Below are 24913 nucleotides of genomic sequence, written 5' to 3'. Positions count from 1 at the left end.
ACATGCCATTGGAATCCACTACTTAGGATTTTTATTCATATCATGCTATCTTTGTCAGGTTTTTAAATTAACCCTTTGATAAGAATTTGGGGGCCTATTACATGCTGAAGTTTAACCCTTGTGTTACCTCATAAAGATGTGATATAATTCAACTACGATAATCCCTGGCCCTTTTCTTCTCTAATAATTGCTCTACTGCAATTTCTTTCCAACCACTTTTAGTAATTTGTATTTTCCTTATAAATCATCTAATTCCTCTAACTTTTCCCATCTCACTATCTATACAAGCTTGTGCCATTTTCCTTCACTGGTAACTATTGAGATATCTTACTTTACATTCATTTTTTACCTCATTTTGTTTTTCAGCATTTCCTATGTTATCATTTTCCTAGCTATTGGAATTCAGTGTTTAACTCATCTCTCTTTATTAGTGTTCAAGGCTTTGACTCCCTACTGAGCCTGACTCCCCCAACCCCTGCCAGTTCTGCTCTGCTCAGTCTCTGCTGTACCACAAGGGGCCTCCCCTTGGAAGTATTATATGACAGCTGGACACACTCCAGAAAAATTTTGGAAGATATTTGACTCTTTTCAGACTCATATATGTTAACAGAACCAAGAACATAATATACAATCAATCAGCCTGCTAAACTACATTCCCAAATAATAGATGTTCCTTTTTTTTTTTTTTTGGTGGTTGTGGGGGTTGTGTACGTACACATAGACCATCATCTAAACCTTCAGATAGTAGTGGCTCTATTGCCCAAAATAGACCAGGGCAAACGTCTTAACTGTAGCAAAATTTCACATCTAGCCCAATCCGGCTTACCCTTATTTTTTCATAATCCTCTAAGGGCTGCACTGTCCAGCAGTCACTATGAGCCACATGTGCCAAGTACTTAAACTGTAGCTAGTCCAATTGTGCGTGTTATAAGATACCAGATCTTGAAAACTTTGTACCAAGAAAATATTAATATTTTTTATTACAAGTTGATGTTTTAGTTATATTAGGCTAAATCAAATATATTAAAACTTAACCAGTTTCTTTTTACTATCTTAATGTGTCCACCAGAAAATTTTACAATTACATATGTGACTGCACAGCACTACCGTGCAGTGCTGCTGGCTCTCTTCCCTCTGGTGTACATACAAGGCTTTGAAACCACAGAGAGCATTGCCTTCTCGTAACCATTTGAAGACAACAGCACCATGATGCCACGTTAGTGTTAGCATTTATTTTAAAAATACACAAAATATAAATTCTTTACATCAAAGTGTGATGACCTCACTTATACATTGTTCCATACTTACCTGGTTTTGCTTGCATCCTTATGCAAACATTAAGAATAAATGGATTTGATTCTGATTTTTTGCTATGGTTCATGTAAACAGTTGAGACTGCTACATAAAGTAGGTTGTTTTAAAAGGTAAAATGGCCACAGGAACCCAACAGTAAAACAATTCAATTTGGATTGTTTAACGAAATTGGCAGAAGTCTTAGCAGATAGATAATTGAAGACTTAATATTGGCTTCTAGGCATTTAAAATATTAAAAACCTTGAGGTTTTCTTGTAAACATAACCTAGACCTTGTTGGCATGAAGTTTGAAAGTAAAATATTAAACCATGATTTTCATCATCCTGCCCATGTCAGTATACACTCTCTTTATTATGAGAATGAAACCAAATAATAAACAAAATACATCAGGAATTTCAAACCGTACTGCAGAGAAGGTCCCAGCTGCTCTCTTCTGGGAGCGGTCGAACTTAAGCTGACCCTGCCACTGGCCGAGTATGATCCCCTCTGTCCTCTGGACAGTGCAATGCCACAGGCCACGAGTTGGTCAGTTCCTCTTGCTCCAAGTCTTCTGAAGCAGTCGAGACTCTACTTCCACCTCTGCTGGCTCTGCCGTCCTTCCTTGGGCTTGAATTCACTGGGTTAGTGGTTTGCAACTATTGTCAAGACTGTACTGTCCCTTTAAGGTACCACATGCCACCATAGCTTACACAGCAGTCCTATGAATAGAGAAACATGTCAAGGGCAGACTTTAGCAGGAAAAGGAGCTACTTACATTCTGTGTAGAATATCAAAACTTGATTTATGATTAATGGAGAGAACACAAATGGGAGATCAAAATCTGCCTGACCACATCACTGTGGTCACCGCCCAGCCTCCTCCACGTGTGGGCCTCAAGCCCCTCCTCTCCTCAGGGGTTATCTTAAGAGTGAGGGACTATAAATGAATGTGCTCTATAAACACAAAATACGAGAACTGAATAACCTGACCAGAACAAAAGTGCTTCACAAATAGCATCAGCATCTATGGACCTGGAATATAAGAATACTAGAATATAGGGGATTTGTCATCAGCTGTCAGTGTTCCAATGCTTCCGCAAGTATGATATTTGTACCACAGAGTCAATCCATAAAGGCATTATAGGTAATGCTTAACAGGAATTAAGTATTTTCATATACTAGACAAATGATATATTCCTTTTTAAACTAAATTTTATTTAAAAATTGTTCTACTAAAAGCAAGTAGCACAAGAGTGAGTATGTGGCTATGGCAAAAACCATGAAAGTGGTACATGATTCAAACAAGCGGGGTAAGGATTCTAACCTAGGCCCTGGCACTGGAAAGGATGACTGTATTTTTTTAAGAACGAGTGGGGTAAGGATTCTAACCTAGGCCCTGGCACTGTAAAGGATGACTATATTTTTTTAAGATGGAGCTTACGTCTTATTCAATTTAGTCCTTTTGCATATACCAACCACACCGATGCCAATTATCTGTTGCTGAAGACCCGACCGGCTGGGGAGGAGTCCAGAGGAAGCCTGATTTATAAACACAGCAGTAGGAAACGCACGAGACTAGGTCCCTTTCCACACACTGTCAGCCTCTATCTAAGACAGGGAGGAGGCAGCTGTGGGCGCCCTGGTCTTAAGCTCACAGTCAGCAAAAGCCTGGAGCCTCCAGATATTATTATACACAAAATGGATGTACCTTTAGCACTTTGTCCACCTCCTGTTTACTCAGATCTTCTCCACACTCTTGAGTCAGCCGAGACTGGATCATGTTCCGGCGTACCCGGTAATTTTTGGAAAAAATTTCAAGCAAAACCTGTCGATGCTTTAGTAGCAAAAACATGTTATTATGGGAAATAATCACCTAAAAGAGAAACATCCCCAAACAAGAAACCCAAAGGCTTTGGACCTAACTCCATGCTGCAGTCTTTGATCAACGTCCTTGCTCAGGACTTCTGGTTAAAGACAAACACGTTTGGCCAATTTGTCACCTCTTAAGACCCCAATAAAATGAAGAAATAAAGGTATATGCCCACAAGAACAAAAACCCAGTGAAGCATCGGCAGAGGATGAGTGATTCAGACATAGTTTTTCGTGATTAAAAAACGAGTGGAGGGCTTCCCTGGTGGCGCAGTGGTTGAGAGTCCGCCTGCCGATGCAGGGAACATGGGTTCGTGCCCCGGTCCGGGAAGATCCCACATGCTGCAGAGCGGCTGGGCCCGTGAGCCATGGCCGCTGAGCCTGCGCGTCCAGAGCCTGTGCTCCGCGACAGGAGAGGCCACAGCAGTGAGAGGCCTGCGTACCGGGGGAAAAAAAAAAAACAGGAGTGGTAACTGATTCAGTAGGCAGGTGAAGCCACCATCTAAACTGCGTGAAGACAGAACAGGATGAGGAGTGAGTGGCTTAAAGTCCTGGCCCACAAACAAGACAGGATGCCATGAAAAGCATTACGTCCCAAAGAAAAACTAAACAGGGAGGATAGAAGATAGTCAAAATCTCCACCCCCTGCAAAGTACAAAAGGTGTTAAATGAGAGAAAAAAGATTTGATCCTCTAGTTCCAACATATGACCTAAGAATTCCGGAAGAACAGAATAAAACAGGCACAGGAATTACAAATCTATCACAGAACTTCGTAAGAATGACTCAACTGTCCAGTACAGTAATAATCCACACCAGGGTGCCTCTGGAATTGCACTGATGTGCTATATGTGGAGTGAGGAAAACCGTAGTTTGGTTTAAGGGAAGGGTGTGGAGCAAACTGAAAAGACCAAGGAACAGAGTGTCAGTGCACGAAAACTCTGAAAGCTTGAATACAATGGAAAATGATCTTAAATTCAGAGGAAAATGATTTGCCCTCCAAAATCCTAGTCCCAGACAAATAATAAAACCGGAGGACAAAAGAAAGCCATTTTAAGACATGGAAGAATGCAGACAACTCCTATGGGCCCTTAGAAGCTAAAATTAAGCAAGAAGGAAGACAAAAGATTGCAAGCCAGCAAGAGACATGGAGCTGGTTCTGCGGGAGAGGCATCCAGGGAATCAGACTCAAGAATGGTACTACTCTTGGTATCTATGTGTTCAGAAAACCATGTAAGTGAGAATAGGAAGTAGTATAAAGAAGAAATGATGTCAATTATATTTCAATAAAGCTGGAAAAAAGTGAAAAAAAAAAGAATATAATCGTAGATACTACTGGCATTTGGCTCTACAATGAACAAATTTCCAGTCATGATGCTATAAGCATTGATACATGATTTAACAAAAAAATTGTCATAACACATCCCACACCTGTCTACATTCTCCCATAGCTGAGAACTAAATCCTCATCCACCACAACAGGAAGCCCACTGACAACATCAAGTTGAGACATCAGAGAGCAGTATAAGCACATTTTGCATATATATAATAATTTTTAATAATGGAGGAACTCTTTTGGTGGTATCTCGTAGTTAAAAAGTGACTGCCTCTGAAGAGTGGGAATCAGGTCAGGCAGGGCAGGAGATGGTTTCCCATACAGCTTCAGTCTTACTTATTTTTAAGAACATGTGCTTATACTTTTTTCCTTTTAATTATTGGAGTACTTCAGGAGTAGGAAACCCAGATGCCACCTATTCTGGCCAAAAGCACAGAGACTGTTCCAGTTTGCTCTCCATCTACGGCACCATCACAGAAGGCCCTGCCCCTTTGGTATTCTCAGCCTGCCTGTCAGTCCCCTTCCAAGAGGCAAAAGGGGACAGAGAACTCAGTGGGGGCCTTTGCTCACTCCCCTTCTCCCCACCCCTGAGGGACAGGACCTGGAAAAGGACAGATCAATTGGAGTTTAGCAATTAAATCTTAATCTTTAAAACTCAGGCAAGCTCATGATTTAAGGAAAACTTCTGGACCTCAGGTGCTGCTGGCTGCATTCATATTCTGTTCACTGGACACCCGTGACCCTTCCTGTCTGGGTGTGACTAGAGGCAAGATGACCAATTTCTCTAACCTGAGATCTGATAAGGAATCCTTTTAATTCCTACCGCCATCAGCCACCTGAAAAATGTGGTCTGTCACAGGTTCACAAGCCTGCCGGGGCATCAGAATCATCTAGAAAGCTTTGCAGAAACTTAAATACCTAGGACCCTACCCCATTCCTATGGAACTGAACTGAATCTCTGAGGTCAGTCCTGGGAATCTCTGTATTTTTTAAAAGGCGATTTTGATGCCGATGGTTCAGACTGGCATTTGGAAACCACTGGTTTTGGCCCACACTACCAGCACATCCAGCATGTCTGAAGTACACAGAGACACAGAGCCAGAATATTTAAAATTGGGAGCGGCTGGAAAATCTGAAGTGGACACAACCGCACTTTGGGTCTCCCCGAAGGTCTAACCCTCTTTAGGACACCGACCTGCTCCTGGGAGGACGGCAGCAAAGGTCACCTCACCTGGTCACTCATGTCTCCAGACTCCCAGAGGGCGAACACCTTCTGCTCATCCGGGGAAGCAGCCGTCTGTGGGGGAAACTGACCAAGGCCCAGGTGTGAGCTGGCTGATCTCGTGTTCACCACTTGGACCCTCCCTCCCCCGGGGCCCTCAGTCTGCACCGGCCCATTTCCGGGAACAGAGTTCCAGTCCCAGCTCCTGCCTCCCACCAGCCGTGGACCGTGGCACACCTGCCTCTGCGTCCTTCTCCTCGCCAGCCAGTCCCCACGCGGAGAGGCTCCTGTGAGGAGCCGGATGCACTGGCCCGCGGCCCGCGGCCGTGCTCGGTAAGGCGGGGAGGAGGCTGCTCCTGTTTTCCTATCAGCCTGGCATTAGCTCTCCTCTCTGCTTTAACATCCTGTGTCCTCCCACCCTAAATATCAACCCTCCGACGTGTCCTGAGAAGCACTCCCGCCCCTGTAACTCCTTAGGAATATCCTGGGGATTCCTTTCAATCCTTCCCACAAGGGCCGTGCTCGTACGGGTTAGAGGGGCTGCCCGACCCTAAGCGGCCCGTGCCTCGCAGCTCAGCAGCGTCCGAAGGTGGGCCGAGGCAAGGGTGGCCCGGGCTCCTGGTTCCTGGAGAAGGGGGATGGAGGAAGGGGCGCCTGGTGGAGTGGCACCGCAACACAAGCAATAGTAACAGTTCCTACCACGTAAAGTCCCAGGTGGGGCTCTAAATATACAGTCTCGTTTGCTGCCACAGAGGAAGCGAGGTGCTGCTGCCTCCACTCTCCATGAGGAAAGCCCGGCTCGGAGAGTTCACTCAATGTCTGTGGTCACACAGCTAATAGGTGGCAGAACCAGGAGTTAAACTCAAGTCTTTGCGAGTGTACTTGCTCTCCCGGGGCCTCAGCTCCCTTACATAAAGAAAAACAAGGCTGGACAGGTCTAGGAACATTCCACCTTGGACATGACTATGATACAGGATCACGGGTCCCGAGGGTGGCCCACTCCATGCCCCTCGCCCTCTATCCACTCCAACAGCACAAGATGGCCTGGCCAACATCAGGCAGGCGCCTCCCCCTTGCCTCGCTCAGTCAGTCAGCAAAAGGCAAGTCTGCAGATAACCGGACCTGTTTGCTACGTGGACAAGGGTGGCTCCGAACAGGGCAGGGCCCCCAAACCCCAGTACCTTCTGTAGAGAGCTCACCAAGGAGGCTCCTTGCCACGAGGGCCAGATCCCCCGGGACACCCCAGCCAGCCTGGGACCCAGGGCCTCTTGTCCTAGTTTCTGCTCCTCACGTACACAGGGATGGGCCTTTGCCTCACATCACCCAAGGCTGCAGGTGCCTCTGACCTTAGACTGCAGACGTCAGCGCTCCCTTGTTAAGAGGCAGACACAGCCCCACCTCACCCCACGTGCTGCCAGGTCTGGACAGAGCCTGGGAGAGAGAATGACGAGCACAGCCTCCCTGGGACCACAGCCTGGCACGCTTCACCCTCAGCGCAGGGAGATGGTCTCCAAGGGTCCCTCTGCTCTTGCACTTCCACCCCTCTAGGGCCCCTTCCAATGACAGGACGAGAAGCCCAAAAGCCTGGGGGGAGGGGGGGTGGCCCGCCCCTGCACCTGCAGGCTTGGCACCAGAAATGCTAATGGAAAGGCCACAGAGCCACGCTAGTCAGCCAGCCTCCAGGGCAGGGAGGCCCACCGGCAGGAGCCCAGGCATAGCTGGGGGCTCTGATGAGCAGCTCTGGCCAGCTCATCTCAGCTGAAGCAAAAGGATTTAAGACTTGGAGCCACTGTAGAGGTTCAACTTCCAGCTCTATCACTTCCTGGGTACGTGACCTTTAAACAAGTTCATTCTACTTCTTTGAAACTTGGGTTTCTTCATCTACCGTTGCAAGAAGATCAAATAATACTAGAAGTGAAATCATCTTGAAAAACGGCAAAGTTGACAGGAATGAGGGAGGTGCCGGCACAGGAGGGGGCTAGACCCTGGGACGGGGGGCCGGCGTGACCAAGGAAGGCCCTGCTGTGTGCCAAGCCAACAGGTGACGGCCTCAGGCTCCCACTCAGCCCTCACCAAAGCCCCGTGACACAAAAACTAACATTCACCCACTTGAGATGAGGGTGCAGAGCCGAGAGGCTGACCGGCCCGCGGTAAACCCGGCAACCACGTGGGAGCCGAGATTCACACCGAGGCCAACAGTCTCCCGAGTGCCCCTGCCCCGTGCACCCTACAAACAGCTGTTTCCCCAAAGCCGGCAGGGCTCAGGCCGCTCTGCTACCAGGTTCTCTCCACAGCCACTTTCAGCCAGGAAAGATGCTGCCGACCCAGGAGCCCTCCGAGGGGGCGTGTGCTGCCCACCCAGCAGGCGCTACTTACAGGCACCAGTATCTGCTTGCAGCCGGCGGCCAGCACCGTGTCCTGCAGCATGCGGTCCGAGATGCCGCTGAAGAGCATGTGGCCGGGGGGCAGGCTGGCCAAGTGCAGGTTGAAGAGGCGCTTGAGTTCGCTCAGCGTGAGCACAAACTGTCTCTGAAAGGTGGCTTCCACGAAGGCCCTCAGTTCCCGGGCCACGGGGGTACCGGCAGAGCCTGAGGGCGGGTGCCCGTTGAAGCTGTCCCCGCCTGCCGCCCGCGCAGCAGGCAGCCCGTTGGCCAGCCTGCTGTGGAGGCCACCGCCGGGCGAGGTGTCCATGGGCTGCTCATCCTCTGCCCCCCGCTCTTCCTCTTCCTCCCCCTCCTCACTCACGGGCTCCTCCTTGATCCGCACAGCGGGCAGGACCGAGGACGCCCGCAGCTGCTCCTTCCTCCGCTGCAGCTCCCGCTCCAGCAGCGCGTGGTTCTGCTGGGCCTGTCTTTTGGCGACTTGGACCCGCTGGTCCCCAGAGACTAGCCCGACAGGCCCTGCGGAGAGACACAAGGCTGCTCAGGACAGTAGGGACCGTGCAGGGAAGGGCCTGAGATGAAGGGCCCCGGTCCCTCTGCCCCACAGACGTTCCCTTCCATCCTGATGGGGACACCCTGCTGACCAGAGGAAGGGGACAGGGAAAATGCAAGCCAGCTGGCACAGAAGCCAGGGGCCCAGCTTGCCTTTCGCCCCCACCTCACCCAGAAGGAATGTGGCTACCCCAACAATGAGGGAAGAAATAGAACCAGGAAAAGCAGATTCCCACATGCAGAGACCCAAGCCAGGGTGGGTTACTGCTGAGTCCCTGCCACCAGCATCCCTGCCAACCCAAGAGGGCGAGAAATCTCAGAGGCCTGGAACCCAGACACAGCCCTGGAACCCAGAAGCCTCAGTCCCTGAGGCCAAGGCTCTGCCACTGGACAAGCCTCCAGCTGAGGGAAGAGGGCACAGAAGGGCAGCCAACAATGAGCCACGCCCCCTCATTTCCCCCCACAGGCTGAGCCCTGACAAGTTCCAGAAAGTAGCCCTTCTGGAGCCAGTGTCAGGGTTAGGGGCCCACCCAGCCGACACCCCTCCACACCTGATTGTCCATCCGGCTTCTTTGGCATGGTTTCCTTCACAAGATTATAAACTTTTTCTAATCTGAAAAGAAGAGTGAACCCTCTTAACTTTACACCGTGTCCCCTCACGTCACCTGCCTCCCAGCAGAAATACCCCCTTAAGCCCTGGACATCCTAGTCCCTGAAGACGCCGCACGCCTGGAGCTTCCACGGTCTCTCCCCGCGGCTCGGAGCCCCACAGCGGGGGCGCAGAGCGCTGGCCCGCCCTCCCTTCCCCAGCTGCTCTCCCGCCAGCCTGCCTGGGGCCACACAAGCCCCCACTCCTGCTGCTGAGTGCTTCCCCCTCCTTCCCGACCCCTCAGAACAGACGCGGGTCAGTTCGAGTCAGCTCGGATCAGCAGGCGTGTCTGTGCCAGGTCTCTGCCGGGGGGATTCTGGGACCGAGCAGCAAAGTCCACCTGAGTGGGGGAGGGGTGCACACAGCCCCAAATTTGCATTCCCGCCCCAGATGCAGCCAGGCTGTGCTCCCCGCTGGAAGCAGGTGGCTGGGGACAACCTGCTGTTCCTCTGCCTGGCTCCCCCTCATCCCGCCCAGCAAGCTCTTACTTGGCCTGGATGCCCGTCCACAGCATGTGCTGCCGCTGGACCACATCTGGATGTTTCTTGATGAACTCCCCGTCATACGGCAGGATGAACTCCCAGCCCTTGTTGATCCTCACTACGGCCATGTGCTCTAGAAAGTCCTTCACGTCTTCCGCGCAGAGCTGGGGAGAGGGGGGCAAAGGTGAGGCACGCCCAGCCCCCACTCCTCCAGTAGTGGGGCTGGGCCTCTCGGATCAAGAAGAACTTCACTTACTTTAGTCACCGCTGCCACCTCTTTCCTTACCACCCACCGGCTCTGCGTGAACTTCCACATCTAAGGGAGAAAAAGAAGCCTGTTTCTAGGAGGCAGGGATCCTACCAGGATTGTCCCCCAAACCCCTGCTCTTGTCCTGGGGGCCTGGGATGAGGGCACAAAGTGGCGGCTCTGAGCCGGCCTGGGTGTCAGGCAGACTGGGCCTGGGGCCTGGCTGAGGGCAGTCACTTCAACTCTGAGCCTCCTTCTCCTCCTCTGTAAGGGACCTCCTGGGCCACCTCTTCCAGGAGGGCAGCTGGACCCACTCCACACCACATAAGCTCCCTGGGATGGGGGATACCTTGCCCGTATGTCACCTACAACAACTCAGATTTGACCAGACCCTCTCCCAGACCCCCAGATGTGACGGTGCCTGCGCGAACAGAGGAGGGCTGACAGGCAGCTGAGGGTGAGTGGCACACATGTGGAAGGCGAACCTGGGAGTTGAAGCCACTGCACCCTGACCCCCAGAGACGAAAATAAACCACACAGGCATCTAGACGCTAAGTACCCACAGGAGCTGGGACACCCAGCTGGGAAAAGAAAAAACAGAGGCACTCTCTGAAACAGCTTAAGGGCTGCCTGGTGTGATTAGGTCTGCACATGAGCTCACCAAGGTCACCACGGACAGCTCCAAGGAGACAGACTGCAGCAAACTCAAAGCACACTGCCAAGGTCAAGGGAGGCAGCACAGGTCCCAGCAGCTCAGGGGTCAGGCATTTGGGAGGGATGCCTTGGCTGGGACTTAAGCTCTGGATAAGGGCTGGGGGGCAGATAGGGTGACGGGGTGGAGGCATGAGCCAGCTCAGGAGCTGCAAAAAGCCCACAGCAACAGTGCAGGAAACACGCACGAGGAAAGCGGTTGTGAACTGGGGAGCGTGAGCCCCACTCAAAGAGGGTGCTGTTTGGGGGTGTGGGTCCAGTGGTACCAGACTGTCCAATTATTCATGACAAGACAGAAATCTAGTTTGAATCATGACTGTGATTTGTAAAAACAGACAACTAAGTCAACATTTTAAAAACACCACTCAGGTCAAACGGCTCCTTGGCCAGAATCTACCTATGGGACTCCAGTGTGCAACCTCCGGGCTAGGAACTCAAAGGTTCTTATGCAGCTCAAGACTCCAGGGTCTGAGAGGAAGGAGAAGAAAGGCACAGAGTCCAGAGCCCTCCACTCCCCCCAGCCCCACCCTGGCCACACATACCTGCCCTTTGCCCGCTGCCTGGACACTCAGTGCTGCCCCAGTCCTCCGCCCATAATGCCCCAACCCGGAAGGCCAGAGAGCCTGGGCACTTACAACAAAGTCTCGGCCCCTGCAGAGCACCTCAGCAGGCACGCCGCTGTGAGGGCTAGAAGAGTCCTTGGGGTACAGGATGTCACTGCCAATGAGACAGGGTGGCAGGTCAGTCCCTGTCCTCAGCCCCTCTGCCCCCCACTCCCTCAGGCTCCGAGTGGAAGCTCAGGCCTCTTTACAACACGGGCGAGGGCCGGCCTGGGCCCCAACCGCTCCCCTCAGACCCTCCCCTTTTCCCCGGGAGCCTGGCTCCAAGAGTTCTTCCCCCTACCCCTTTCCCAATGCCCCCCTCACACACTGGCCCAGCCCCAAGGCCCCTGACATAGTTGGAGGGGCCAGGGGCTCAGAGACAGACAAGGTGAGCCCAGGACTCTGGCAGACAGCAAGTCGCACCTGTAAAGCAACACACAAGGCCTTACCACTGGTTGAAAGGGAGGGGGGAGCAGTGTGAGCTGAGGCAGGAGGGGTCAGGGACTGGGGTCCAGACAGACCCCAAGCACGGGCGAGGCTGAAGCCTTTGGAGAGAATGGGACCCGCACTCAAGGCTCAGGGACCTTCAAGGGCAAACGAGCAGGCACCACGGCTTAAAGGCGTCTCCTGACCCCAAGTCCAGACGCAGACCCCGTCGCCCAGGAAAACACACACGTCCCCGGCCATCCGTGCCCGGGGCACCTTTGCTCTCCCCGCCCCACTCGCCTCCTCAATCCCACCTGGCAGCCAACTACTACTTTCCTTCAAGGTTGAGCTCTGTGTCCACCCTTCCTGTAAGCTCTACGGGACAGGGCCCTGGCCCCATCTCTGCCACACGGAGAGGAGGTACCCACTAAGTACACAGTGTGGTCCGTGCACTGGGCTGTAACGGTGCCTGCCCCACCCATCCCCCCGGCACACTTTCCTGAGGACAGGGACAGCACTGAATGAGAGCACAGTGCAGGGCACAGAACAAGCCGTCCAGACACATTTACTCAACAGATGGGAGCATCCTGTATCGCCTCCTCAGGGCATGGAAGGACCACTGCCCACAGGTGTGGCAGAGCACACAGGGCCCAGGAGGGCCTACCTTCAAGTCACAGGGACAGGCAGACCATAAGCTGAATGCAGCAGCAGCACCAGGGCATGCGCGGTGCTGGGGGAGCTCAAACCCCAGCTCTGTGGCTGCCCGGCTGCCAGACATTTGGCAAGTCTCCGTGCCTCTGGGCGAGCATCCTCAGGGGGCTAATGGGATGGGCCCTCCTGGATTTCATCCATCCGCAGCATAAATACACATAAGTGTCCCATTTAACAAGTGATGTGCCATCATGAAGGTCCTCGTACTTAAACACTTGTGTCACATAAGACAATAGCTGCAAGGACCCACAAGGCATGTTGGGCATCGTTTCCCAGGGAAAGGCCGTCACCACGTGGCAGTGACATGACTTTGCAGTTTACCTGGCCAACCAACTGTGAAATGATGGACTTTTTGCAATGAATAACTTTTTTAAAAATTTGGAACAATTTACATTTTGACAGATTGTTCACTTTACATCACACTTTCTAAAAAGTGAGTATTCAAGCATTTTATATTATACAATTTAGAAGTAATATAATTCAAGTGTGCGTAAAACATAGCCACACCGTATTTACCAAGGGTCTACCATTTGCCAGGCATTATACTGAGTACCACGGATAAAGGGAGAGTCAAAACAGACAGTCCCTACCCCTGACAGTCTAGGGAGGAGGCAGGGTCTAGAGGAGGAATCACAGGAGGAGAGAAACTACTGAAGGACAGCAAGCCACAGATTCAGGACCTATGAACCCCAACAGGATACATAAAAAGAAATTCCCACTTAGGCCCATCTTAATGAGCCCTGGGAAGCCAAAGCAAGAGAAAATCTTAAATGCAGCCAGAGGGAAACGAAGGAACATGTATTAGACAGACAACAAAAACAATGGAAGTCAAACTGCAATGAAATTATATCAGTGTGTGGAAAGAAAATAATCAACCTAGAATTCTATACTCAGTAAAAAATACCCTTAACACAATATTGTAAATCAGCCATACTTCAATAAAATTAAAAACAAACAAAAGTATCCTTCAAGAACAGAGGTGAAATCGACATTTCCAGATTAAAAAAACCAAAGAAATTCATCACCTGAAGACCTTCACTTTAGCAGAAGGAAATTATCACAGTTAGGAACTCAGAGATGCAGAAAGGAATGACGAGCAAAATAAAAAGGCAAATACGTCAGTAGATCTCAAAAATATTGACTGAACAGTATAATGTCTTATGGGGTTTAAAACAGAATTAAAATATATAAATACAATGACACATGAGTTGAGAGGAAGATAAATATAAAATATTCTAAAGGTCGTTGAATCGTCATGGATGAGGGTAAAAAGCGGCAACTAATATTAAACTGTGAAATCTGCAGGGTAATCACTAAGACAAGAAAGGATAACTTCCAAGTTAGTGAGGGAAACGGAATAACAAGAAAAGAAAGTAAAAATGAATATAAAATGCAATGTAAGCTGGACAAATAAAAAGCACTAAGGTAGACTTAAATCCAAAACATCAGTACTTAACATTCAATTTAAATGGGTTAAGCGCTCCCAACTAAGGGACTAAAATGAACTTACCTCTTCACCACCCAGTTTCCTTGGACTAACATCGCCACCTTCTGGATGCCACGCAGAACAGCCACAGAGTCGATGGAGGGGCCCAGGAGGCTCATCAAGTTGGCAAAAGGCATGACCTTCACTGAGGAGGGCACAGGAGCCATCAGACAAGGCAAGAGGGGCCTGGGCTCACATAACAATCCCAGCATGACAGTGCTGACAGTGATCCCAGCATGACAGTGCTGACAGTGGTCCCAGCATGACAGTGCTGACAGTAACAGCTGGCATTCACTGGCTGCTTACTCTGGGCAGGCACCCGCCTCTCACTGAGCCCTGGAGGAAACACCCACTGGAAGACCGAGGCGTGCCTCATGAGGAAGACTCAGCCCAGGAAGGTTTCCAAATTCACCCATGATCACTTGGCTAGTAAGTGGCATGGCCAGGACTTGAACCCAGGCCATCTGGGTCCAAAGTTCATGCACTTCATCACCGTGCTCTGCTCTCCCCCACACGAGCCCCTAGCCCAAGTGAGAAGGGGCAGGGCCTGGGGAGGCCCCGTGTCTTCTGCGGCAAGGCCAGCGGCCTGGCTCCCCCCGGGAGCACCCCTCTCCACTCAGACCCCGGAGCCCCTGGTGCTGGCATCTCAGAAGAGCCCAGGGCCTGGGACTCCGCTCTGAGGTTCAAGGCTCACGTCCACTCTAAAGGTTCTGGCCTTCAGCATCCCCACGGTGCAGAGCCTGGTGAGGGCACCACAAAGCAGTGCAAGTGAACGCACTTCGCTGTGAAAATGAACACAGCTCACGTTCACATGCAAGGCTCTGTACAGTCCCTTTAGGGGCCTCACCTCTGAGGTCTCCCCTCAGCCCCAGAAGATGTCTTAGTTCCTTTTTATAGATGAACAATCTAAGGCTCAGGAAGGCCAGTGGGCTGCCCAGGCTCACACAGCAGGTGAGTGGCAAAGGCGGCAGGGACCCGCAGCCCATCTGAGGTAGCCCGCCACCAGCTCTAGTGCGCCTTCCAGACAAGGTCAGAGGTGTAAAGCTGGGCGGGCTCTGGGTAGTGGGGCCTCTGGTCTCGCCCCTTGGTCCTTAACTCTTTCCTAACTCCACTTCCCCAGGAGGTGGCAGGGCTGGGGCCCCCCAGAAGGCAGGGAAGGGCTGCCCACCCACCATTCTTCATCAGGATCTTGATCTGATCAGCTAGGGGCAGGGTGCGCAGCTGAGCCATGGACAGGACATTGCTGGGGGCCACGGGTTTGTCTCTGTTGAAAACAAATGCAAAGGGTTAGGGGGCCGGGCGCGTTAGGGGGTGGGAAGGGGAAGGGGGGTGAAGGCGTTCAGCCCCTCTACTCACTTCTCCTCCTCCTGGCTGGGAGGCATCAGCATCATGAGGTACTCACTGTGGCAGGAGAGAACGGGGTCAGCAGCTCCCAGGGCTCTGTCCTTGGCCCACCCAGCCCCCAACCAGGCTGTATCCAAGCCCCCCCAAACTCCCACACCCCCTCCTGGCCCTCTCCAGAGGATGATGGGCTACTCCACATCCCTCCCCCATGTTACAGAAGGGGCCACAGTCCCAAGGGAGGACCCACAACAGAGGGACCCTCCTGGGGCCAGTGTCGGGCTCGGTAGCCCTTAGCAGCCCTGGGCTGGCCAGTCTCACCTGGGTGACTTGACAAGCTCTGTGTTCTCAACCCCACTGGAGCCCTGGCACAGCAGGTACTGGCGCTCATGCTCAGAGCGGCTGTCCTGTTGGGGGGGAATAGGGTGTGAGAGGAACCTCAGCCAACATTCCAGGCCTCCCTCTGTGATCCAGTTCTCACCCCTGCATCACCTTCTGCTCCAGACACCCACTGTCCTGCTCTGAGGCCAACCACAGGATCAATCCAACCTCCTGAGCATGGCACTCAAGGCCTCTGCGATGTGGCCTCAACCAACTACCCTCCTGCCTTTATGACTACACAGCCCCAGCACCCGCGCCTCAGTGCCCTGTCTGATACAGGAACACTGAAAGCAATGATAAAAATAACAACTAACATTCACTGAGCATCTATGTGCCAGGCCCTGCTCCAATGGCTGCATACATACTCTAACTCATCTCATCCCCAAAATAACTATGAAATTAGGTACTCTTATTATTATTCCCATTTTACAGATAAGGAAACTGAGCCTCAGAGAGATTAAGTAATTTGCCTAAGGTTACACACTAGGAAATAGCAGAGCTTCTGGAAGTCTGACTGACCCAAAGCGTAAGGCTCTGTCAACACAAATCTCTTTCAGGAAGGTTTCAGAATAATCAGGGGTTGCTCCTCCCCCAGAAAAACGCTGGGGAGCCCTTGTCTATGGTGTCTTTGTGAGCTAATATTCAGTTGCTTCCCTTACTCAACACAGTTTCAAGGACTGCGCTCTAAGTACAGTAAAAATCACCCTTGGCAGGTGCACAGTGAACTCAGCCATGGGACAGATGGCTGATTCTCCACAGAGCAGCCGATGAAGCGTCTAGCCTTCATTCAGGGCCCACGATACTTAAAAGTACGTAACCAGGGCTTCCCTGGTGGCGCAATGGTTGAGAGTCCGCCTGCCGATGCAGGGGACGCGGATTCGTGCCCCAGTCCGGGAAGATCCCACATGCCGCGGAGCGGCTGGGCCCGTGACCCATGGCCACTGAGCCTGCGCGTCCGGAGCCTGTGCTCCGCAACGGGAGAGGCCACAACAGTGAGAGGCCCGCATACCGCAAAAAAAAAAAAAAAAAAAAAAGTACATAACCAAACAGCCTCACTGAGCCCGCAAGATGCTCACACTCAGGGAGTGCCCGGGGGGCCACAACCCCCACCAGTGACGTGGCAGACTCACTTCCTTGGGGCACACAGTAGGTGGGAAGGGAGGACAAACTGCTCACAGGGCTTAACCTCTCTCCCTGTGGCACTACCAAGTGGCTAGGACTGAATCTGAAAGAAGTTAAATGTGAGACAATGAGGCCACCAGGTAACACTTCCCAGGCACTGGGGCTTTTCTCCCAGGACCCCACCCTGGCCAGTGTCAGCACCGCCCAGGGACCCCAGCTCACCCTCAGGCCATAGTAGTGCAGGTGGACCCAGGGCTCCTCAGCATGCTTCTTCTGCAGGAACTCGTAGGACTGCACGCGGCGCTGGCGGGCCTGCTCCGACTCAGGCCGGGAGAACCGCACCTGGTTGGGGGGCGGGGAGGGGCGGGTCCACAACCTCAGGCCTGGGGCGTTTCCAGGCTGCTGCCCCAGCACCCACCAGGAGGCCAGAGAACCTCACATCTGGGGCATTTCCCACTGCCACCCAATTCAGGCTGGGCAGAGGGTAGGTTATCCCTCCAGGTAGCCCAGCAAGGAGGCTCTACGGCATGGACTCTGTTTCTGTATGTTTCACCCCAGAGCCCATGTTCTCTGCAGACCCTCCCACCCCTTGCTGCTTCCAGGAAGCTGAGCTACAAAGCTGGCCCTGCTGCCTCCCAGGCTGCACTCTCTCTCAGGGCCAGAGCTCACCGTGATCTGTTTCACATCTTCTTCTGCCTCGTCCTGTGAAGAGTCTCCCGCTGCAAAAGAAAAGGCCTTGCTTGCAGCCTCTGTTGGAGGCTCTGCACCCCACCCACCAGGCAGGTCTCAAGCAGCGAAGCCTGTGAATTCTCCTTCTGGACCGACGTAGCTGCCTAAGTCAGTGGTTTTCAATTAGGGGCAATTTTGCCCCCCAGGAGACATGTGGAAATTCAGAGACATTTTTGGTTGTCGTAATTGTGGGGGTGGGTGCTCCTGGCATCCAGTGGGTAGCAGCCAGGGATGCTGCCAAGGATCCTATAATCCATCCCTTTAATACTTCTTGCCATGACCAACCTATCCTGCTAACGTATACAGACAGACAGACAGACAGCAGGGCTGGGGGTCCAGAGCTCACCCTCGTTGGCTGCCTCCCTCTCACGGTGCTTGGCATCTGCCTTATCCAGGTAGGAGAAGCTGGGCCGCAGCTGCAGGATGCCATGTAAAGGTGTCAGGTGGAGCTCACCTGGCAGAGGAAGAAGGGCTTGGACCTGACTCTAGGAGCTGAGGCTGACCCACACAGCTTGGCTCAAGGGAGCTACCAAGGGCCCCAGACTCCCCTAAAGGCCTCGGCTCACTGCCAAACCACCTCCCACCTCTGCTCTAGCCCCCAGTCCTAGAGCCTTGGGACCACCAGGCCGATGGCCATTCCCAACCCGATCTGGCTGTGCCGGACACAGGAAGTACACAAACCAGATGAAGACATGAACGCAGACTCTTCCACCCAATGTCACTTCCTTAAGGCTTGCCTGCAAAGCCTCCTGCTCCAGTATTCAAGGGCCTCCCAACCCCGGTCCCCAATGCCCTCCCACACTCGCTTGTTCCAGCCACGCCGGGCCACTCATCCACACCAAACACGCCCTGCTCTTCCCCCGCCAGGCCTCTGCCAGACCACCCTCAGCGCCTCCCTAACCCCACACACGCCCAGACCTCTCCTCCTCATCCTCCCACCTCTTCCTGTCAAAATCCCACCCGTCCTGTTAAGAAGTTGGCTAGTGCAAACGGGGCTGGAGAGGAGGCCTGGCGGAGCCCGGTGGAGGAGTGTCTACGCCGTCTCTGGCAAAGATCGTGACTTTCTCTTGTGAATCAGACCTGTGCACTGGGAGGCAGTGCAAAGGTAATCAATTTCAATCAAGCCAATGCAGCCTTGAAAGAAAAGAAATCAGACAGACACTAAGGCTCTGTGGAAGCTCTCTGGGACTCCAGAGGGAGCAGAATGCTTGAGATGAGAAGTGAGTAAGTGACTAGGCCTGGCTGCAAGGAATGTGGCTTTAAAGAGCTCTATCCTTGAGACTGGGGTTCAAAATAGAAGAGTATAGTTACTTGACATTACCTTTATTCTATCACAGTTTATTTCCTAAGTGCTCAAATTTCATTTATTGCTTTATAAACTCTAAATACTTATAGAAACCTTGTACTTTTTAATTGCTTTACTGAGATATAATTCACATACCATATAATTTACCCATTTCAAGCATACAATTCAATGTATTTTAACATATTCACAAACTAGTAAACCAGCACCACAATCAACTTTAGAACATTTTCACCACCCCAGAAAGAAACCCTGTACCCATCATCAGCAGTCGCTCCCCATCTACTCTCCTCCCAGCCTCTGAAACCAATAAGCTACTTTCTGCCTCTACGGGTTCGCCTATTCTGGACATTTCATATGAATGGAATCACGTAACACATGGTCCTTTGCGCCTGGCTTCTTTCATTTAGCCTAAAGTTTTCAAGGCTCACCCATGCTGGAGTGCTTATCAGTACTTCTTTCCTTATTATGGCTAAATAATATTCTAACGTGTGGCTATACCATATTTTGTTATCCGTGCATCAGCTGATGGAATTTGGATCATTTCCACTTTTCACTACCATGAATAATGCTGCTATGAACACCTACATACAAGTTTTTGTGTGGAGACGTGTTTTCATTTCTCTTGCGTAGATGGTTTCTAGGAATGGAATTACTGGGTCCTAAGTACCTCGTATTTAAGACAAAATTCTACCTCATCCAAAAGGTTATGCTGTGTGTGTCTGTGTCGCAGGAGGACAATGACCTTTGACCTCCACCCCATCGGGCATGGTAGTGTCAAGCTAAAAGTCCCTTGAGGTGCCAAATTCCATTCCCCTGACAATCTGTCATTTCTACAACCTGTCTGGCCTCTGTGGGTATCTAGCATTCGGGGTGTCCTCTTCCTATCCCAGTCCCCATTCTGCTTCCCTCCCACCCACTCAGCCCTCACAAGCCATGGCAGTCAGGGATGTCCAGCGCGGGTACCTTGCCTGTAGAGCGCGGCAGCGTAACGGGATGTGTTACTGGTGGTCTGGGAAGAGCAGAACGTCTGCTTGTCCATCAGCTTCCTACAAGCACAGGGAGGACAGACGTCAAGGGGAAGGAAGCTCCAGGCCTGGGCCTGTAGGCGGAGCCCCCTCCACCCCAGACACCTAAAATCCAACTGCCAGAGACCAAGGCCACAGGACAGGCCACAGGTGCCGCAGGAGGGGAGCTGGGGATGAGGAAACCTCATGTGCAGCCCAAGAAACAAGCAGTGGGTGGGAGCTCCCTCTCCCGTTGAGGGGCCAGCTTGCCTCTCAGCCCAGGAAGAACTTGGTCAGAGGAGCCATCTCGGGAGGGAAGACGTTTCCCACGGGGACGAGTCTGCGCCAGGCCCAGCCATGCAAAGACGGGACGCTGGTGGGAAGCTTAGCTGTAGAGCACAAGGCCTAGGTATCTCTGAGGGCTCTGGAAGGCTCGTATTTGAAAAACGTGAAGCTCGGAGGCCTTGGGGAACTCACGAGGAGTATGTGCTGGTCTCGTCAGCGCAGGCCCCGTCCACGTTCAGCGCGATCTGCTCCCCTTTGCTGCGGCAATAGTTGGGATTCAGCGTGTCGATGGCCATCTCAAGCTCCACCTGGAGGCACCAAACACCCCCAGCATCTATGAGGACCCCAAGGCACAGCCCTCAGGGGATCCCCTCAAACCCACCATGCCTATCTCCCTAACCCCAGTCCCTGCCCAGAAGCAGGACTGACACCATCCCTCTCCGAGGGCCCCTAGGCTTCAGTCTACACAAAAGCCACAAAGCCAAATTCCAATAGAAAAGCCAGAGTGCTTTCTTTGGGAGGGGGTTCATGTAGTTTTGCTTGCCCGCACCCACAATTCCACTCCCCCAAATCTAAATTAGGTGCCAACGTTTAAAAATCAAGAGCTTTTCTCTTTTATCCTTATTTCCAACTTCTTTTGAAAAGTCAGCAGAATTGGCAATACTGGTACAGCTTTTTACATGGCAACAGGGCCTGGAGCAGCAGGTGCCCGAGGAAAGGCATGTCTCCTGTTCCGTCACCCTAGCCCTGAGAGGCACTAGATTCCCCATATCGTGCTCTCTTCGCATTGGCCTTGCCCTGTCCTGTGAACGGGGGTCCACCCACCCCATGTTCTAGTTCATCTCAAGCCTCACTCCTCCCTGGCCTCTCTGGAGCTGCCCACCCCCCTTCTTTCTGGAAGTTTTTCCTCCTGCAGCTTTCAAGGCCCTGCAAGCTGCTGGTTTTCTTCCTAACTCTCCAATCACTCCTCTGCGCTTCCACCCCCAAAAGGCCTGTCTCCTGGATTCTTTCAGCTCCCACCCTACCACCCCTCCCCTCCCTCCACCTCCACCCAAGAGGGTAGCCCCACCTTCTGCTGCTTGGGCTTGATCCTGGCTGAGAGGTGCGGAATGTCATCATAGGTCATCGAGACTGGACGCACAGGGTACTGGGGAAGGGAAGGGAGCCGTCAGTCCACCCTGCCCAGCCCCAGTGAGAGCTGAGCTTCAGAGGCGCTGGCCAAGAATCAATAGCCACCCTCCACGCCCACCCCAGACCAGAGGCCCTCGCTGGTCTCTGCCTGCGTCCCTGCATCCCATTCTCACTGGCTCCACCTGGTTTCCTTCCAAAGAGCAATTTTCAAATGTCCAAGGGACATGCCTAAGCATCAGACAGGCCCCAGCATGCATAGCCCCATGGGCCCTAGGACGTCAAGTGCACCGCCATGGGAGTCAAGAGGAAGGGTCCGAAGTCTAACTGCTAGTTTACAGGCCAACCAGGTGGAGAAGGACAAGGGAAACGAGACCACAGGAAGCAAAGAGGGAAAACAAAACTGGCGAACACTGCTCACTGCTAAAGCCTGACGATGGATCTGTGGACAAAGGATATCACCTGCCACAAAGGATGTTGTGGCCTTCAAACCCTCTGCCTTGCAGCCACTCCCCCTACAGTGCACCCTAAGGGGACTCAGGATGGAGAAAACAGGAGACTGGCCCTAGATAGTTAAGGTGCATAACAAAGGAATGATTTCAATTAGCCCAGACTCCTGCCACTTCCCATACATAGAAAAGTGCTAAATTCATTAACTCGGAGAGTCTGGATTTCTTTAACAAACAGTAATCCGATGTTCTGACTCCCTGGGGTTTTGTTGTTGTTTTGCAAAAACTCCTGTAAGTCCTGACTCCTCTCTTACCTCTTCAGAATAGCTCCTCAGGGCTACCTGAGAGGCTATCTCCCGGACTTAAGTCCTCAGAACGACCGCCGAATAAAACATAATTCTCAACTGTTAGTTTGTGCTTTTTTTTTTTCAGCCGACAGATCTATGGGAATCACTATCCCATTCTCTCTCCTTTTGCTGATGTGTGGACTTTTCCATAATAAAAAGTTGATGACAGAGAAGGGAGCTGGTCTGCCAGTGACCTGCTCAGAGAGCTCTCTCTGGGCCCCAGTGTCATCAGGTGTGAAGTTATGTCACATCTGAGCATACTGCTCTGAAATCGCTTCTTTTCTCTGAACAAAGAAGGATGTAGAGACATCCTTCCCCACAGACGCACTCTTCCTTTCTTTCTCCCGTGCTTTACATATGCCACTGGGTGGATGGATGAGTCATGGTTTGGACTCACTTGCAAAAGGCCGTGACCATCGCTATGAATGAGCCTGGTGGAGGTGTGGCAGTGCATAAAGGAACCCTCCTTTGGAGGCCATTTGAGATCAGCTGCATTCTAGCCCAAGGAAATGGCTGTTTCCTAAAAGCTCACTTAAATAGCAATACAATGACTCCTCCCTGCTTCCTGGGCTGAAGCTTGGGGCAGGAACTTGGAACTTAGGTCCAGGAACGGCCTGGAGCACAGCTGGTCTGGGCTGAGCCCTGAGCTGGGACAGGCTAGCCCACGACAGCCCAGGAGGCCCCTGGTCTGCCAAGGTCCAGGCAGCTCTGTGATCTCCTGATGGCCGGGAAGCGTGGTGGGGAAGGGTGCCAGTTCTAGAATCAGACGGTCCTAACTCTGCCACTTGCTCCCTGTGTACTCAGGCAAGCTCCTCGCCTCCCAGACCATTCGGAGCAGGGAATGAGGCAGGTGGAGCCGACACCCGGCACTGGGCCTGGCACACTATGAACACACGTGGGTCACTGTCACCACCATCCGTTCCATCCCTCTGCAGTCAGTCAAGGAAGCAGGTGCAGACAACAGCCCCCAGTGCCACGGCCTGTAAAGGCAGATGCCAGGGGCCCAACACCGGGCCTCTTCCCAGCACATGCTTGGAGGGTGCTGCCACCCTGTTCCAGGCCCCTTGTGCAAGTTACTAGCCTCCCTGGGCCTCTTTTTCTTATATGCAACGTGGGGACAAAAATACTTAACAACCTTACTGCTAGGAATGTAAAGTGGTTCAAAACAGTCTGTCATTTCCTCAAAATATTAAACATAGTTTCTATAGGACCCAGCAATTCCACTCCCAGGTATATACTCAAGAGCAATGAAAAACTCTCCACACAAACACTTGGACGGGAATGTTCATAGCAGCATTGTGCATAATAGCCAAAACATGGCAACAACCCAAATACCCATCAACTGATGCATGGAGAAATAAAATGTGGCATATAGGTCCATACAGTGAAGTATATTCATCCATAAAAAGAAATGAGGTGCTGATACATGCTATTACACGGAAGAGCCTTGGAGATGAGGTGCCGATACATGCTATTACACGGAAGAGCCTTGGAGATGAGGTGCCGATACATGCTATTACATGGAAAAGCCTTGGAAACGCCACGTTAAACAAAAGAGCCAGACACAAAAGGCCACATATTACATGACTCCATTTGTATGAAATGTCCAGAACAGGCAAATCCATGGACAGAAAATAGGCTAACGGTTGCCTAGGACTGCAGGGAGCGAGGGCAGAGCAGCAGCAAACACTTCCTAAAATAGACTGGGCCGCTGGCTGCACAACCCTGTGGACAGACTAAAATCCACTGCATCTACACTTAAACAGGGAAGCTGCATGGGTGTGAATTAGATCTCAATAAAGCTGTTATAAAATTACAATAGTAACCACCACAGGGATGTTGTGGGAGGAGATGAGTTAACATATGTAAAATGCTTTGAATGGTGCCTGCAGACAGTCTAGGGTTAACACCTGTGAGTGACTATGATTAAACTCAGCCCAGCTAAGAGGGGAGGGGGCAGGAATAACAACTGGGGGGACTCACAGCTAGCAGACAGAGGCGCACCCTGCTGGCGGGAGCTGCCCCAGAAAGCTGCTCCCCGAGTCTCAGTTACAGCGGTGGGGATCACTCTTGGCGCTAACCCTGCACCAGGCAGGTGGTGTTCTAAGCACTTTAATACGGACTCACCTGATCCCCGTGGGGACCCTATCAGGCAGATATTATTACTATCACCACTTTGCAAATAAAGAAACTGAGGCACAGAGAGATTTTTTTTTTTTTTTAAAGGAACTTGCCCAAGGCCTCACAGCCAAGCCTCAAGGCCGGGAGACTGTCCCCAGGGCCCAAGCTTTATCCACTACACTGTTCTGCCTCTTAGGGTTGCCTTGGTTTTCCCATCTTCAAAATGAGAGATTACTATTGACCTGCCCATAAAAGCAAAGAAACTGTCTTACAAAACACCCTCTGTTGCCAAGAATTCTAAGCAACATGGAGGTTTCAAATTGTTCCTGGCCTACCACTTACTGTGTCTCCACCACCCACCAACACTTGCTTTTTTTTCCCCCTTTACCTTTATGTCCTATAATTACCTGAAACAGATAGAGCTTCTCTGCCAGACTTTTGGCCAAGTACACGTCGATCTGGGAACAAGGGAAGAAGACTTAACCAGGAGACAGAACCCAATTCCCAACCTGCCCCGGGCACAAGCATGCTCCTCAAATTTCAGGGATAATGGCTCTGAGGTCATTTGGGGAAGACGAAATAGCTCAGCTGATGCTAAAAATAAAGGGAACCAAATCTCCAACCTGGGTATGTCCAGAGCCCCCTGCCCAGGTCCACCATAACCCAATAAAAACATACTCCGAGGCTGCCCAGATCAGGATGCATCCCAGAGGGCCCGATTAAACGCTTTTCTGAT

General features: G+C 51.8%; 1 protein-coding gene across 2 annotated transcripts in view; it reads right to left on the bottom strand.

The window, feature by feature from the left end:
• Nucleotides 1-614: 614 nt before the first annotated feature.
• Nucleotides 615-24913, bottom strand: part of POLR3E (RNA polymerase III subunit E) — a 32480-nt gene continuing 8181 nt past the window's right edge. The window contains exons 3-21 of one of the 2 annotated variants that reach the window (XM_079945067.1): nucleotides 24585-24635; nucleotides 21202-21279; nucleotides 20325-20440; nucleotides 19807-19889; nucleotides 17884-17991; nucleotides 17478-17527; nucleotides 17031-17150; nucleotides 15627-15712; nucleotides 15321-15365; nucleotides 15137-15228; nucleotides 13989-14109; nucleotides 11375-11456; nucleotides 10038-10097; nucleotides 9788-9945; nucleotides 9202-9263; nucleotides 8094-8617; nucleotides 5727-5804; nucleotides 3001-3126; nucleotides 615-2012 (exon numbers count right to left, since the gene is read on the bottom strand). In XM_079945067.1, coding sequence (XP_079801193.1) covers nucleotides 1956-2012; nucleotides 3001-3126; nucleotides 5727-5804; nucleotides 8094-8617; nucleotides 9202-9263; nucleotides 9788-9945; nucleotides 10038-10097; nucleotides 11375-11456; nucleotides 13989-14109; nucleotides 15137-15228; nucleotides 15321-15365; nucleotides 15627-15712; nucleotides 17031-17150; nucleotides 17478-17527; nucleotides 17884-17991; nucleotides 19807-19889; nucleotides 20325-20440; nucleotides 21202-21279; nucleotides 24585-24635 — 2097 coding nt within the window. In that variant the 3' untranslated portion in view covers nucleotides 615-1955. Of the gene's footprint in view, nucleotides 2013-3000; nucleotides 3597-5726; nucleotides 5805-8093; nucleotides 8618-9201; nucleotides 9264-9787; nucleotides 9946-10037; nucleotides 10098-11374; nucleotides 11457-13988; nucleotides 14110-15136; nucleotides 15229-15320; nucleotides 15366-15626; nucleotides 15713-17030; nucleotides 17151-17477; nucleotides 17528-17883; nucleotides 17992-19806; nucleotides 19890-20324; nucleotides 20441-21201; nucleotides 21280-24584; nucleotides 24636-24913 lie in introns of those variants that run through there. The other variant, XM_079945066.1, reaches the window with a different exon arrangement.

The sequence above is a fragment of the Stenella coeruleoalba genome, assembly GCF_951394435.1.
Source record: "Stenella coeruleoalba genome assembly, chromosome: 15".
Taxonomy (NCBI): domain Eukaryota; kingdom Metazoa; phylum Chordata; class Mammalia; order Artiodactyla; family Delphinidae; genus Stenella; species Stenella coeruleoalba.
The sequence above is the reverse complement of the archived record's forward strand: the minus strand, read 5'-3'. Positions and strand labels throughout refer to the sequence as shown.